This window comes from Magnolia sinica, chromosome 1, assembly GCF_029962835.1.
Source record: "Magnolia sinica isolate HGM2019 chromosome 1, MsV1, whole genome shotgun sequence".
NCBI lineage: Eukaryota > Viridiplantae > Streptophyta > Magnoliopsida > Magnoliales > Magnoliaceae > Magnolia > Magnolia sinica.
Window position 1 is genome coordinate 116,823,094 of NC_080573.1, and position 15,544 is coordinate 116,838,637.

Below are 15,544 nucleotides of genomic sequence, written 5' to 3' on the forward strand. Positions count from 1 at the left end.
GATTCTACTCACCAATTGATTTGATGGTGACGTAAGAGTCCCGGTTCCATCAGAGTTGAACATAATCAAAGGCTTTGATGAGCCACCATTCTGCTGAAAAGAAGGCATGGAAATCACATCTCCAGGGGTATGAGTCGAGGGTGTTGAAGGAGCTGAACTTGGAGAAGGTCCTGCAGTGTTGGCAGTTCCTGAACTATTGGCGGGACCTGAAGAAGATCCTGGCTGCTTCCTCTTTCGCCCTCCCTGATTCTTTGAAGCCTTAAAATGAATTATAGAAGGTTTAATAGGTTGAGAATTGAAATATGAAATTGGACATGAAAATTCAAAATCTTGATTATGCGAAAGACAGCTACATGTGGCATTTGCATGAATCAATCCAGGCTGTCCAAATCGCAGGCCCTATTGTGGATGGAGCACCTCATAAAAATACACCAAGCTAAGGATCTGAACCATCCAATTAGTGGCTTCAAATGAAAGAGTAGAAAGAAAAAGTCCGGTGGTCCAAATATAACAGCCAGTATCAGATGGTTAAGATCATCCAACCATTGTCATTTCTAGGCTATGTTCTATCCACAATGGACTGACAGTTTGAGTAGTCTAGATCGATGTATGTGTGCCACATATGCAATGGAAGAGTTATCACCATTTAAGAAATGGTGCGAATGCAGATGGTACTCTAAACTCATGGATTAAGGAAGGCCCAGAACATATACTACAGAGGCCCTTGCTATTTCAACCATAACAGAAGGGACAGCTATAACAACACAAGCAGAGGTTGGGCTACAGGCTCTCTTGACTTGCCACATTATTGTGGCCATATAAAAAGACGGACCTGATCATTTCCTCGAAAGGGGTTGGACATGCTACCATCTACTGCAATACTGCCACCCCCCACTTTGTCTTGCTGATGAAGATGGTGATTTGAACTCTGCGACAGCTGGCTAGAAAGTGTATGCTGCTGAAGCTGTTGCTGCTGCAACTGAGCTATTTTCTACTACACATGATTGGGTATAGTCAGGAAGCAGGATGGCATTAATGTCAATAGATTCAGTACGAGAGTTTCATTTGTGTCACAAAGGCCAACTGATGACCGCTCTAATTAATTAAAATAAAGAATTGGGTTTGTGGAAAATCTAAGGTCCAGTTTGGTAGATGTGTAAAAATGAGTTGATCTCATTTTAGTTAATAGTAACTATGGATTAGATATCTTGATCTCTAATACATAATGAGATCATTTAACACTACTAATGTATTAGATATCAAGGTCTCTAATTCATAATTACCACTAACTAAAATGAGATGAACTCATTTTAGTTCATTTTTAGGTGTCTACAAAACAGGGCCTAAATATCAACAAAAGCCGCAAATTGCCTTGAAAAGGTCTAGGAGAGTTAAGGAAATGCAAAAATTCCTTTGGAGCTGAAACAAAATAGAAATAAACACAAGGATAAGGAGAAATGAGGATGGGATGGGATGGGACAGATTGAAAATTGACACTTCCTAGTTCTTAATTACAATTCAGAATTGGAAAATAGTGTACAAAAAACATGTTATTAGTGTAGCTATCAATACTGTGGAGCACAGTAAAGAACATGCTTCTGTGATGCAACCAGTTTATCCAGGTGAAAACATATTTTAGGGGTTCGAAGTTCGTCCATAAAATGCCTTCCAAAAAAAAGTTGTCTTAGAATCAACACATGGGCCACATAGACACATAAATGCCTCATGGTGATTATGAAACAATCTGCATTAATGAATACAAGCAAACCAACATTAAAAAGTAAAATAAAATAAAGGCCTAGCCTACAGCAACAGGCATACACAATGCCCATGTGAAACACACGCAGCATCAAGCCCTAGCCTCAGACTGACAGAACTCCATGTGCTAAATTTGAGGTAGTGGTTCTGTACCCAAAAAGAAAAAGGAAAAGGTTGGTGGAGAAGGCACCTTTATTATCATATCAGCATCACCACGAGGCAAAATAGGGCAAGCGGCTTGTATTGGAGATCCAACATTCGGAACAACATCCCCAACAGGATTGGATTGGCTGTCCTTTCCAAGAACCATGTTCCGGTTGTTCAACAGCATTCTCAGTCTTCTGCTGTCAATATCACCAGCTGAGGGAGTGCCATTCTGTTGTGCATGGAGCAGAAGCTGCTGCTGCTGCTGTGGTGTCAGCATGTGCAGTTGAGAAAATGGTTGAGGAGACTGCATAAATGGCTTTTGCTGTTGTAGAAGTCCTGACCGTAGTTGATCAAGGCCCTGTAGAAAGTGAACTGTGAAATCAAAACAAGATTTAAGTAAAGGACACAGGCAGCATGGAGGACGCACACATGACCAGATGATAATTTATATCAACTCATATTTTCTCTGCTTAGTACAACCAGGAAAAAAGTGCAGTGCTTGATTGCTACAGAAAACCAAATGAAGTAACATGCATACACCCACGAATAACAGGATGACATCATTCATTCCTCAGGTGACAAACTTGAAATGGCACCAAAAAAGGTGCAGTGTTTCTTTGATTGTGTTTGTGTGTGTGTGAGTGAGAGAGAGAGAGAGATCCCAAATCCGCAGCTGATAGGATTTCTACAGACCAGGTTCATTTCAGGATGATCATACAATTATCAACCCAAGGCTATGTTAGTATCCTTGGGTTTCCAGATCATATGAGTCAAGCCAATGGTCCAGTCAGTGATCCAGACTACTGATCCGGTTGGGTTCACCACAAATGCCTAAGAAATTCCATATCTGGAAGATCCGCCCCATCCAATCTTTAGCCTTCTTTTCAATTGAATATGGACCGTTGACTGTTCCTAATTTAGTTTCCGAACTGTCCATTTGCTGGACACTAATGAAAAGGGTTAGGGTCATCACATTGGGGAGGATTTTGGGTCATTATCTATTGATTGTGGCACTTTAGATCAATGGTCTAAATCACCAAGCCATGGACCCCATTTGTACAAATTAAGGATCCAAGGATACTATTGGGTCAAAGAACGTATGATTTTTTGGAAAGCAAATTTTTTAAAGTAAAAAATATTGGAAAGCAAAACTTTAAGGCAAATATCTCTGAAAGATGAAGACTGTTGAAAAACGAAATTATGTGCTCCAAAACCAAAAATTTATTCCATCCAAAACTTTTTCTGCATTTTAAAATTTTTGTAAGGCAAAAAATTTTGGAAACAAACAATAATTTTGAAAGGTAATTGGATGGAGACAGGATTTTTCTGAAAGGCACATACTTTTGCCTAGGTGAAATTTTGAATGGAAAAAGTTTTTGGAAGTGCCTTCCAAAAATTTTCACCTTGCAAATTTTCCTTAAAAAAATTTCTGCCTCATTTTTGCCTTCCAAAAACTTTCGACTTCCAAAGAATTCCTTCAAAGAAAAAAAAAAAATTCTTCAAAATTTTCGCAATCTAAAAATTTGTTCCTCCCCAAAATTCTTTTCATAAAATATTTTTCTTCCAAAAGTTTTTGATGAGGACATCCGAGCACCTTACAAAGAATACCAAAGGAGGAGATCAGCTACAATTTCACTTTGGCTTGGTGACCACTACATGGGCCCAGGTGGGCCACATTAAAGACCCCACATGCATGATCGTGCATCTTCGAAGACCCAACGCTATGTAGATGCATGTGGGTTGCTTACTGAGGAGATTAGACCATTGAATTGCGAGGACACGTCGATCGGACGGTTGGATCAGTGTGATCTTAGATCACATTGATCATAGACTTGAAGATGTTTAGATTTATTTCATTTATTTAGTTGATTATCCATGTTGGATTTATTTTGATCTTTTGTTAAGATTAGAGGGTTAGGAACAAATGTTATTTCATTGAGCATCCTTATGTGAGGATTTTCATCTGAGAGCGTCTTTTTGTAAAAAGTCCCCCTTAGACTATAAAAGGATGGGACATCCACCCTAGCCCATCATTGAACGTTTTGAATAGAAAAAAAAAAACTCTTGTTTTGTTTTTGAGATAGAAAATTTATTGTGAATAGAGATTGATGGTGTGATGCCAAGGTGTGAAGCCTAATATATTCTCTTTGTTTCTCTTTGAAATGGTATTTCTCTCTTTTCTTTCTCATCTTCTTCTCAAATCTTTCTTTTCTTCTACTTTTCTTGTCCAAACCCTAAATCTCTTTACTCTTTCCTTCTAAACCTAAACTCATTGCCCCAAACCCATCTTTTCTTATTTCCCACTCCACCAAACCCAACCCATCAGCCCCTACTACACATACGAACTACCTGTCCGTACTAGTCAGTCCATACGGTTGTACGGACAAGGGCCGTACAACCGTACGGTCAGCCCATTCTCTCCGTTTTTCTTCCCTTTCTCCAATCCGTCTTCCCATCCCTTAAACCCTAGCCTAAAGTAAATCCCCAACTCCTATTCAACAATAATCCCTAGTTCTTCTAATTTTCCCCAAGCCCTAATCCCCAATTCCCTATGAAACCCTAATTCTCAATTCCATGTAAAATCCTAAATTCCCAAATCCTTCCAAAGCCCTAATTCATTTCAAATCCATAACCCTAGATTCTCATATCCCTAACCCTAGAAAGACCAAATCAGCCCCTTTGAATTAGACATAAGCCTATGCTAAAGTGGAAGTTTTTCCTTTCATTGATCGTTTGAAATTATTGTTTTATATATTTTAGTTTATTGTGGGATTGAGATTTATATTGAAATCTGAATTTTATTGTTCATTTAATTTCTTAGATTTGTTGTAAGTTAGTATATCTTATACTCTGAATTGCTCTTAAATCTGCTTATAAATTCTTTGCATCATATTTAGTCCAAATCACACATCCTACATCAGTTTTACCTTCTAAAGCTTGTCTTTCAAAAAGCTTTGCCTTGCAAGGATCATATGATTCCTCTCATTCCATGTTTCCATCAGTTAAAAATTAAGAATTTAAATTTTATCTTGAGCTACTAAATAACGTTAGCTCATCTCTTTAGTGTAAGATTAGCAAGTGAAAAGGTGCATGCAATCTTAAGGTCAAATAGAATGATGAAACCTGAGAAAGTCACATAGGCATTCCACCAAGATGAGTAACAAACAAACAAACATGCACGCACACACAAACACACAAAAGAATCTCATCCAAATTAATTCCATAACAAATTGAATTGTAAGATCAGATAGACAGAGAAATGAGCACCACTTGAACGAAAAAGTTGAATGATCAAAGGTTTTAATAAAATTGTTTTTCATCTTCTTGCAAAAAAAAGTGAATAAATAATAACAGTCCCTCACCGAGTGGAAAATGAAAATGTATTCATCTTGTAAAGCCTTCACTTTTGACAGAAAGTCATAGGCGTTTTGTAAGAAGAAGGTTATGAAGAAAGGATAGAGAAAAGATATGCATTTCATCAAACTTTTCATACATCATAAGAGGTTACGAGGATTTTCACAGTATGCAAAAGAGTTCTCTCCAAAAAACCTTTCGTTTTCTATTCGACAAATCAAACCATCATCATCTTCATCATCATCATCTAAGCCTTATCCCAATTAATTGGGATTGGCAAATCAAGCCATCCGGCATAGATAAAAATAAATAAATAAATTCCACCTATAAGTGATGTGCTAACCAGTCCCAAGCCCCAGTAGAGGGTTGATGTCAATGTTTGACAAGAAACAATGGGAACTCAGGTAGCCAACTTGACAACCTCAAATAGATGGGACAAGGCTATGATGACGACGACGACGACGACGACGACGACGACAATGATATGTACAAAGAAGAAAATATGCAGAAAAAGTTACTTTATGTAATTATCCTCATAGCATCCTTCAAATAATAATAATAACAACAACAATAATAGTAATAGTAATAATTATCCCCATAGCTTTGTCCCAGCTATTCGAGTCGACATGTATAAAATACTTGCAATGTGAAAAAATATAACGTGTCCATATCAGCATATGCTAACATTAAAGATCAAATTCTAGCTACTTCCTATCACACAATTGGACAGTAAAAAACCAACTACATTCAGCAGTTAACAAGTTGCAAATTCAGTTCATCTATCTTCATCTCAAAAGGAAAATTGTTTGAAATCACTGACAATCATAAACCTTCTACCATTATATCATTTTAACAAATCACATAATTCATGCATGATTGTGGTAAAGTAGGATTCATCTAACAGTGCAAAATCACATTGGATGGAATCTGAATCAAATCATAGAATTTTAATCATAAACAAGAAGACTTATCACCAACTTACAGAATTGTTTGTGCCAAGCTGGAAAGAATAACAGATCTTTTGAGTTTTAAGATGCAGAAGTATCCAATGCATTTTTGGCAAGTGAGGCAGAGAGGAACCCAAAAGTCCCACCCTTGACAACTGGAGACAAATCCCACTCAAATGCAACATGAATGCATGAAAAGCTTCTAATGATACATGATTACCTAATGTGTAAGCTAGATATCAACATGTAGACATAGCTGTAAATACCATTGTGGTGCACCTTTCAGTTTAGCGACTGGTGCAGAATGTTTCTAAATCCAGCCGCTTACATGTTCCATTTCAGAAAAGTCAGGCAGTAGATTACAAGATTGAAAAGTTAGGCATGGATGGCCACAATTGGTACTTTTAAAAGATTGAAAAAGTGGGCATATATGGCCATAACGGGTTTTCCTCACTTGCACACAGCTCTATAATGGACCAAAAATACCAGAACATTGACCTGTAACGGTTCCTTAGCAGTCAGTGGAGAGAGAAAAATAGCATGGCATGGGCAACTATACATGTAACCTTAATCTATGCCGCCAATGACTGAAAGCAGCTCAGCTAAAGTGATGCAAGGAAATTTGTTGATGATGAGTACGTCGGGCTTTTATTTAATGGCAGTATGGCACTAAATAAGACGGTTTCATCAAATCATTTTGTTCTTCTTAGACTAAATGATCAGGCTACCCCTGTTTGATACTGCCAAAAAAATGTTTGAAACGTATGCTGCTCATCTAGTCCATTTTTCAATTGGCTGCAAGTTTCCTACAAATGCAATTTTAGACTTAACCACCAAAGCTATCTCACTGTTGTTAGCGAGCAACCTTTGCTCATAAAAACTTCAAAAGGCTCAGATCTATCACTCAAACTACTGGAATAGAAAATATATTGTTGATGCATATCATTATTTGCAATTGGTGATACAATAAGTAACGAATTACATAACTATCAGCCAAGGGAAGTTATTTGATACACTGGCAGAGTATGACGCTTGATACGTGTTAAGTAAAAGACTTTTAGAAAGAGATGAGAGAGTGCCAGGACTGGAGGTCCAGCCCTCTCTTGCTTATATGCAAAATTACATCAAATACTCTTAAGATAAAGGGCAAAACAGGAACCAAAAAGATGCCAAAAAAATAAAAAAAGAAATAAGAGGCCCAGGGGCCTACAGCCCAGGTCCAAAAGCCCACAGCCAAGCCACACTACGACAATACGCATGCGCACAAAAACTATATACGTGAGGCACACTAAAATTAATTATGAAACCAATTATTGCTAAGTCACAGTCCCAAATCAGATTGGTTGAACAAACCTCTGATTTGTGGACACTTGTTTATTGAAATGGGACCATTGGATCATTTTCATTTTTAACTATCCAATAAATGCCCACCAATCTAATAGTCAGATAATCAAACAGGTATTTTTTGTTACACGAAACGTCTAAACTGGAACCATGATTTTTATTTTTATTTTTTTGGAAAGATGATGCACTTTATTAGGGCCAGAAGCCAAAAGAAAAGGAAACAGAAAATAAAGGAAAAAACAAGAACAGGACAAGAAGGAAATGAAGGACAAAACAAACAACACAGAGACCCAACGGAGCATCCCAGGAAACACAACTCAGGCAGCCCAGGAAACAAGACCCCCACATTGAATTACTTGTATGTCATGTATGCAATTTTGAAGTGCCTGTGTATCACTATCAGTCATCACACTATGCTAGAGTATCAAAGTTTTTCTTTATCAGTCAACACGGAGTCATGGACCCCATGGATACCAAACAGGCACACAACATCACAGACTGCCACATTGACATTGAACTTGTAGATTCTTAAACGTCTAATTATAATTATCTCCAGTAGCATAGAACATTCCAGGCAATGCATGAATACCATGTTCTTGTAGACTTACCGTGAGAGGCCATCCTTTCAAAGTCAAATTATTACCGCCTTGATTTGATCCTGTCAAAATAGGAAAGTTACTGTCAGTGATAAATGTTATGAGATAACCCTCTTCGCTGTAGAACAAGCACGTGATAAATGTTACGAGACAATCCTCTTCACTATAGAACAAGCACACAAAAATTAGGCAGAAAAATCTGGTGTTGAGATATCACTGAGCAGGTAATTACAATCTATAGACTGCACGGTATAAATAAAAAAATGGGGCAAAAAAATAAGAAAGTTGATCTAATGGGGCCTGCATTGGATGAGGCATGCCCCAAAAATATCCTCAATGGGCCAATCTCTTCAGCAAATGAATCAAATGAAAAACAGCAGCTCTAGAGTAGTTCTGAGAATGTTTATAGTACTCTGAGCCTCTAGCCTATGTTTGAAGGAGAATGTTTATAGTACTCTTGTGCTAATAACAAGCATAATAGATCAGGCAACATTAATTTTTAACTAGGGTTATGGCACGTGCAATGCACGTGGAGGTAGAGTAAGGGAAAGAGAAAAAGGGAGAGGGAAAGGATCTGGCTACATGCTACAGCAGCTACACAGAGAAAACTGTTTTCAATGGTGGGCGACCCATTCTCACTTTTTCCATTGTTGTGGCCCACTCAAGTTTTAGATCTACGCTGTTTTCAAGTTGACATCCTAGCATGAGGCAGCGCAATAGATTTCATATAGTCATCATAGTCAGCCCACATAGCCTTTGTTGCATGGCTTCCTAGTAGTACCTTTGGGGCAGGGTACATGGAAACAAGAGGCGAGGGGTCACTCACATAAAAGAATGGAAGTTCAAAAAATACCCTACCCTCGTTTTTGCAGGGCAAAATCTAACTATTTAAAAGCTTTTTGTAGGTGAAATCTAAACCGTACATCAGACAACAGCCACGTTTTTCAATTTCCAAAATACCCTCTACTTCATTTAAAATGTTTTCCCATGGCCCTTTCAATATTTAGAGTTTTCTGCCATAGCAAAAGAAATTGCCAGGGCAAAAATGTCCAAAAGCAAGTCACATTATATAGTGTAGATGAGAATCATAATTTATATTATAAGGTAAATATTTTCCTCTTCTTACGGTATTAATAAGTCAATTTAAAAAAAAAAAAAAAATTTAAAAAAAAAAAAAAAAAAAACAATCATTTGTTCATGTTCATAGCAAAGCTAATGCTTTGGCTGACACCATTGCCAAGGAGGGGTCAAGTAGGGCAATCCATTCTATTAGGAACTTGTTCCCTCCTTAAATCTCCAAAAAAGCTACTAAACCATCAATCAGTGCCCGCAAATATACAGTTAAGAAAGTAAATACGGTAATAGTCCACATTCAACTAGAAGAAGGCCAATGATTGGATGGTTAGGATCTTACAATCTGGGAGATTTTTCAGGCATGGTCCATACATGGCGAGTCCCACCTATCCACAATCTATGTCACTGAACTATGGGTCCCAGCTTTACGAACTGAACACCCAAGGATGATATGCACATATTCAGATTATCTTATACATCCTACATAAGAAAACCTCTCCGATATTTCAAAGAGTACCACGAGAGAGAGTGGACATGATATATGAGCTCATAATTCTGAAGGCCATGAAAAATCTAAAGATAGGAGTTCAACTTGAACTTGAAAAGTTAGTATTTGAATTTTGCTATGACCATTACCAGGAACTCCAATTCCCGAACCATCGGGACCTGCAGCTCTGGGGTTCAATACTGGATTCATCTCGCTCTTTATGTCCTGTTTCAGTATTCCAGTCACATCAGCACATGATAGAAATAGATAACCAGTAACTGTTATCATTAATGTCTACCTGTGCAGCTCCTGTAAGCTGTGGATTCCGAGCTTGGACTTGTTGAAGAGGCCCCGACATGCCACCAGCAGTACTGTGCAAAACCTGCCTGAAATGGATAAAAGCACTCAATGAGTATCCAGTATCCATCTTGCAGTCTCCCCAAACCAAAAATAGGAATTGGAATGATAAAGAAAGCATGTGTAGAAATTAAAACATAATGCCTATGACATTTCTAATAAATAAAACGGCAGATATGCAGTGGACACCTGATGACCAACATTCATATTCACTTTTTTCATAAATACGCAACCCACCTGATGACAGGACATAGCTGATTTTTGGATCACGGCATATATGCAGTGTGGCCACTGGGTAAATGGTGCAGATCTTGCATATATGAAGAGCAGGATTCCAAACCCTACTCTCACTACTAGAAATCACATTTTTTCAAGCAAGATAAGACCATTGCAGCCTATGTGATTATAATTCCGATGCATTCATAAGAGAAAAATTTATCGTGAAGGTTTCAGACTGTACACGTCGATTATGGAATATCAGAAAGGTACCCTGAAGGTTGGCCTGGCATGCCAGCTGTCTTTAACATCGATGCATGGTTTGAATCTAGAAGCGGGCCCACGTTGTCGCCAAACCTTTGCTGTAACATAAATTTCCTAGTAGGTTAAACAAGTGCCGGAAAAGTGTGGCAACAACAAGAAGTAAAATCTTGAGAGAGATTATAAGACCGTGTGACCGGAAAAAGAACAGCAAAGAGACTTCTCCCAAAAATTCTCAGGTGGTTCCATTTTAAGAATGGCCTGAAAGGTCATCCATCACAATTTGGAATGGATAAGGCAGCAACAGCTATTCACCCAGAGATGCATTTCCAGAAATCCACACTGAGTGGAACAAAACCTTTATCTGTTTCAACAAAAATCTATTCCATTCGCTCCAGATATGGTGGACATCCAAACACGCCCTTCAGATAAACTCACTTCTATCCTAAAGGGAATACCTTCACAGATGCATCATCCAAAGAGTCTCTTTGAAGCGGCAACTTTAACCGCTCCTCGTACATCTTTGTAGCCAAAGCATTTGCAGTTCCTGGATTTTGTCGTAGGAGAGGATCATTGCCAACAAGCCCATTGGCAGTGCCATTTAAGAGATGCCCTCCCTCTCTCCGCTGTTGTTGCTGTTGTTGTTGCTGCTGTTGCTGTTGCTGCTGCTGTTGTTGCTGCCTCTGTAATAAGAGATGCTGCATTTGCAGTCGCTGCTGGTTCTGAGGCTGCTGTGGTTGCTGCTGTTGTTGCTGTTGCTCTCGTGCCTTGATTAGTTGAGTCTGCCAACAAAGCCAAATCTCATACACAAGACTTACATGTGTCTAGCTAGGAAATATCCATCATACACAAATAGTCAAGAACTGCCTTAGTAAGAAGGCCGCGTAGATACCGTCCTCCACAAAAGTTACAATCATAACAAGAACCCTTTTTCTACAAGTACGCAAATTTGTAAGTTGTCAATGGGTACCAGAAGCCACGGCTAACTGATGGACCTGACCCAATTTTAACGTGTCTGAGCCCCTTTTTTTAGCCATTTAGTAATAAGGTTGGGTTCAAGTAACAGGTTTTGGTATCAGTTAAATTCAGGTTCAGGTTGGTTCATCAACTAGGACCCAATGGAAATTGGGTCACATAGGGTCCAGGTCAGTCCAGTTAGTTTTATTGGTAATAATAATAATAATAATATATTATTTTCTCTAGAAATGGAATAAGATTTCCCAAGCCATAGATATGTAAGGGAGTCCATTTACACACCGCGCATGCACATACGTGCGTGATCTAAAGCCATCCATCAAGTGAGCCAAACCATGTAAATGATCTTATTTGACACAAACCGGCCACGAAAGTAGATCTAGAGACCCAATGGGTACCTGACAGGAACCCAGACCTGGCAAGACCCAAAACCGGTTAGCCCACGTATGGGTACTATAGGACCTGACCCATTGACAGCTCTACAAATTTAATTATAATTCCAAATCGGCAGTCAAAACCGACTACGCTCCCCACAAACTCAATGCATGCAATTTCCAAATGAAATGTGAGTGATCGACCTGAGATGTCCATTCCAAAACCAAGGAGAAGAATCTGTATGTCTGTAACTCAAAAGGGAACCAACAATGTTTGTATTACGCGAGTCACTTAGATTGTTCAGTGCCCATATAGGTGAAGTATCATCAAGGAGAGATAGTAACGTCGGCGATCCCATGAAATGTCTTTAATTTCCAAAGTAGTTATTCTAAAAACATCAAAAGAATGCTAATCTCACTTGAGCGATTCACATAGACCTCCTGATGTTTATTATTCACATAGATCTCCTGAAGTTTATTTTCAAGAGAAACCGACAACCAGTGTCGTCATGTGCAGTAGCATTTGTGAATATGCGATTGCATATGTGCGTATTTATGCATTGATCGCATATGCGGTCATGGCATATGCGATCGCATATATTGCATGTGCGATAATATGCAATTGCATACAACATATGCAATCGCATATTCTGGGAACTCCTTTTTTGTGCAAAATCTGGACTTTTTGCCTATAAAAAGGCCTTCAAGTCCGCTCTATATGTAAGTTTCATTCACTCAAACTCTCCTCTACTCTCATACTTTCAAATCTCTCATTCTCTCTTACATTCTCCATATTTCAACTCTCAAGTTCCAAGTCTCCAAGGCACAAGCTCCAACTTTCAAGTTTCAATCAAGAATCAAGATTCGAGATAGAAGAAGCAAGAAGATGTCGAATTCCAAGTCTCACGGTACATAGTTCTACATTCTCTCATTTCATTTTCTTCACTCTCATTTCATTTTCTTCATTCTCTCATTTCATTTTCTACATTCTCTTACTAATTACTATTAATTATTAGTACAATTTAGTAATTTACATTCTCTCATTTCATTTCTTACTAGTTACTATTAGTTATTAGTACAATTTAGTAATTTACATTCTCTCATTTCATTTCATTTTCTATTTTTAAGTTTTTAGATACATTCTCTCATTTCATTTTTTAGGTCTACAATCTACATCTATTTATTCTCATTCATTTCATTTTCTACATTCTCTTATTAGTAACATAATTACATTCTCTCATTTCATTTTTTGGTTTTAACTATTAAGTTTCTAGAACTGAAAACATTCTTTCATTTCATTTTCTAGTTCTACATCTATCTCATATTTTCATTCATTCCATTTTCTAGTTCTACATCCAGGTTCTCACTTCTACAATCTACTTTCATTCATTCTCATTTCTTCAATCTACAATTCTACATTCATTCATTCACATTCTTTACAATCTATATATTCATTTGATCATTTCTATTGAAATTTGAATCTATATCCCTTTCTATCTCTCTTTCTCTATATTTATATCAAGAGACGAGTCAAGCAAGACATTTTTTATTTTTACATTTTACAAGTTACAAGTCAAGATTCAAATTTCAAGAATCAAGCAACAGTTCAACGAAGGCAAGAATCTACATTCTACTACAAGTCTACAACATTCAAGAGTCAAGGCAAAAATATATTTCCGAATTTTAGATTGTGTAATTTGTGTTTGTGTAAAATTCTCTCTCTCTCTCTCTCTCTCTCTCTCTCTCTCTCTCTCTCTCTACAAGTGTAACTCTAGCTCCCACTCTTTCTCCTTTTCTTCTCTCTCTCTCTTTATACAACTACTAGTGTAGGTGTGTAAGTGTAACTCTCTCTCTCCCATTCTCTCCCTCTCATTCTCTCTCCCCCTCTCCCATCTCTTTAATCTTGACTCTTTACTTTAGTTTAGTTTCTAGTTTTTACAAGTTTACAACTTACAAGTTATAACAACAAGAATCAATGCTCACACCACACCATTTCTTCTTTCCCATCTTCCACTCTGAAATCCAAGTCGAATGACCCAGGTTGGAAGTATGGACACCATCATAGTACTTAGGGCTGTACACGAGCCAAGCTAGCTCGAAAAGCTCGCTCGGCTTGGCTCGATTTAGCTCGACTTGACTCGACTCGAACGATGAATCAAGGTGAGCCAAACTTTATATGACCCAGCTCGTTTTGAAAACAAGCCAAGTTCAAACATAGTGGGGTTTGACTCGACTCGACTCGAACTCAACTTGGCTCGAAGCTTGAGCTCGAGCTCAGCTCGACTCGAATATATTATTATTTATTAATGTATATTATATTATATTTAAAATTTTAAAAAATTAAAACATAAACCCTATCGTACCCGTCCGTCTCTCTTATACCATTTCCTTTCCTTACTTAACCCGCCACGCTCTCTCTCTCTCTCTCTCTCTCTCTCTCTCTCTCTCTCTCTCTCTCCACTCGGTCACTCACCTGAGCTTGACTCAACGTCTACCCAGCTTGTCTCAGCCGTACGGCCTACACTCACTTGAGCTCTCCTCACTCTCTCTCTCTCTCCCTCTCAGTATCAATAACAAAGTACCATCTATGGTTTTATCTAATATTAAATATGTGTGTGTGTGTGTGTATTGTTAATTAAATATTTGATTTGGGGGTTGGGTCGGTTGGGTCGGGTTACTAGGTTAAGTCAGGTGCGGGTTGCGGGTTAGGTCAGGTTGAGAGCAAGCTCGCCTCGACTCGATCCATTAGCTTGCCTCGAGCCCGACTTGAAAGTTTTGGCAAACAAGCCAAGCTTTAATAGTAAGCTCGAACTCGAGAAGAGCACGGACAAGCCAAGCCAAGCTCGGCCCACCTCGACTCGACTCGGCTCGATGCACAGCCCTAATAGTATTACGGATAAGACTCACATAGTATGTGAGTTATGCGGGAATGTGGGTTCCCGTGGCATTACGCGACACAAGCAACACCTTGCACATTTATCGAGGTCAAATGCAAAAAGATGCGACAAAATTAATCCAAAAATCTGAAAGGAGATCATATGAATAAACAATCGAGAAAAATATGCGATAGTGCCCTACATCAAGAAGAATATATGAAACAAGATGCGTACAAAGATATAAACGTAGTTGATGTAGATGAAGCTAGCCCTACCCCCCTACTTCGACAAGTCGATCTAGACCACTAATAGCCTCGAAAAGAGCCCAAGGGCATGGGCCCATGGATAGATAGTGTAAACCACACCCCAAAGATGTAGTCGATCAATGGGGTCGAGGCAAAGGGCCGGCTCAAACAACTTTAAAAAACTGATATAAACAAAAAAGATAGGAAAACTACTATTTAATATATTGCTAAATGGTTTTACCAAACTGGGATTGCTTTTAACGCAGTTAAATAGAAAAGCTTCAAAGTTATGGTTGAGGCTATAGATCAATTTGGACCAAGGCTTAAACCTCCTTTATATCATGATATGAGGGAGACGTGCCTCAAATCCAAAGTTGATTATACACAATCCTTTATAGCCAAATATAAGGAATCGTGGAAAGCATACGGGCACTCGCTCATGGCCGATGGATGGACCGATAGATCCGGTCGATCTCTCATTAACTTTCTGGTGAATTTGTCATCTAGGACAATGTTCTTGAAGTTCGTAAATG

At 38.4% G+C, this 15,544-nt stretch overlaps 1 protein-coding gene across 2 annotated transcripts in view; it reads right to left on the bottom strand.

The window, feature by feature from the left end:
* The window catches only part of LOC131255344 (transcriptional corepressor LEUNIG-like), a 67,760-nt gene that overhangs the window by 26,426 nt on the left and 25,790 nt on the right, over window positions 1-15,544 (bottom strand). Inside the window, exons 4-11 of one of the 2 annotated variants that reach the window (XM_058256046.1) lie at window positions 11,000-11,323; window positions 10,554-10,642; window positions 10,006-10,093; window positions 9,857-9,932; window positions 8,159-8,208; window positions 1,949-2,263; window positions 833-991; window positions 13-258 (exon numbers count right to left, since the gene is read on the bottom strand). In XM_058256046.1, coding sequence (XP_058112029.1) covers window positions 13-258; window positions 833-991; window positions 1,949-2,263; window positions 8,159-8,208; window positions 9,857-9,932; window positions 10,006-10,093; window positions 10,554-10,642; window positions 11,000-11,323 — 1,347 coding nt within the window. The remainder of the gene's footprint in view (window positions 1-12; window positions 259-832; window positions 992-1,948; window positions 2,264-8,158; window positions 8,209-9,856; window positions 9,933-10,005; window positions 10,094-10,553; window positions 10,643-10,999; window positions 11,324-15,544) is intronic. The other variant, XM_058256048.1, reaches the window with a different exon arrangement.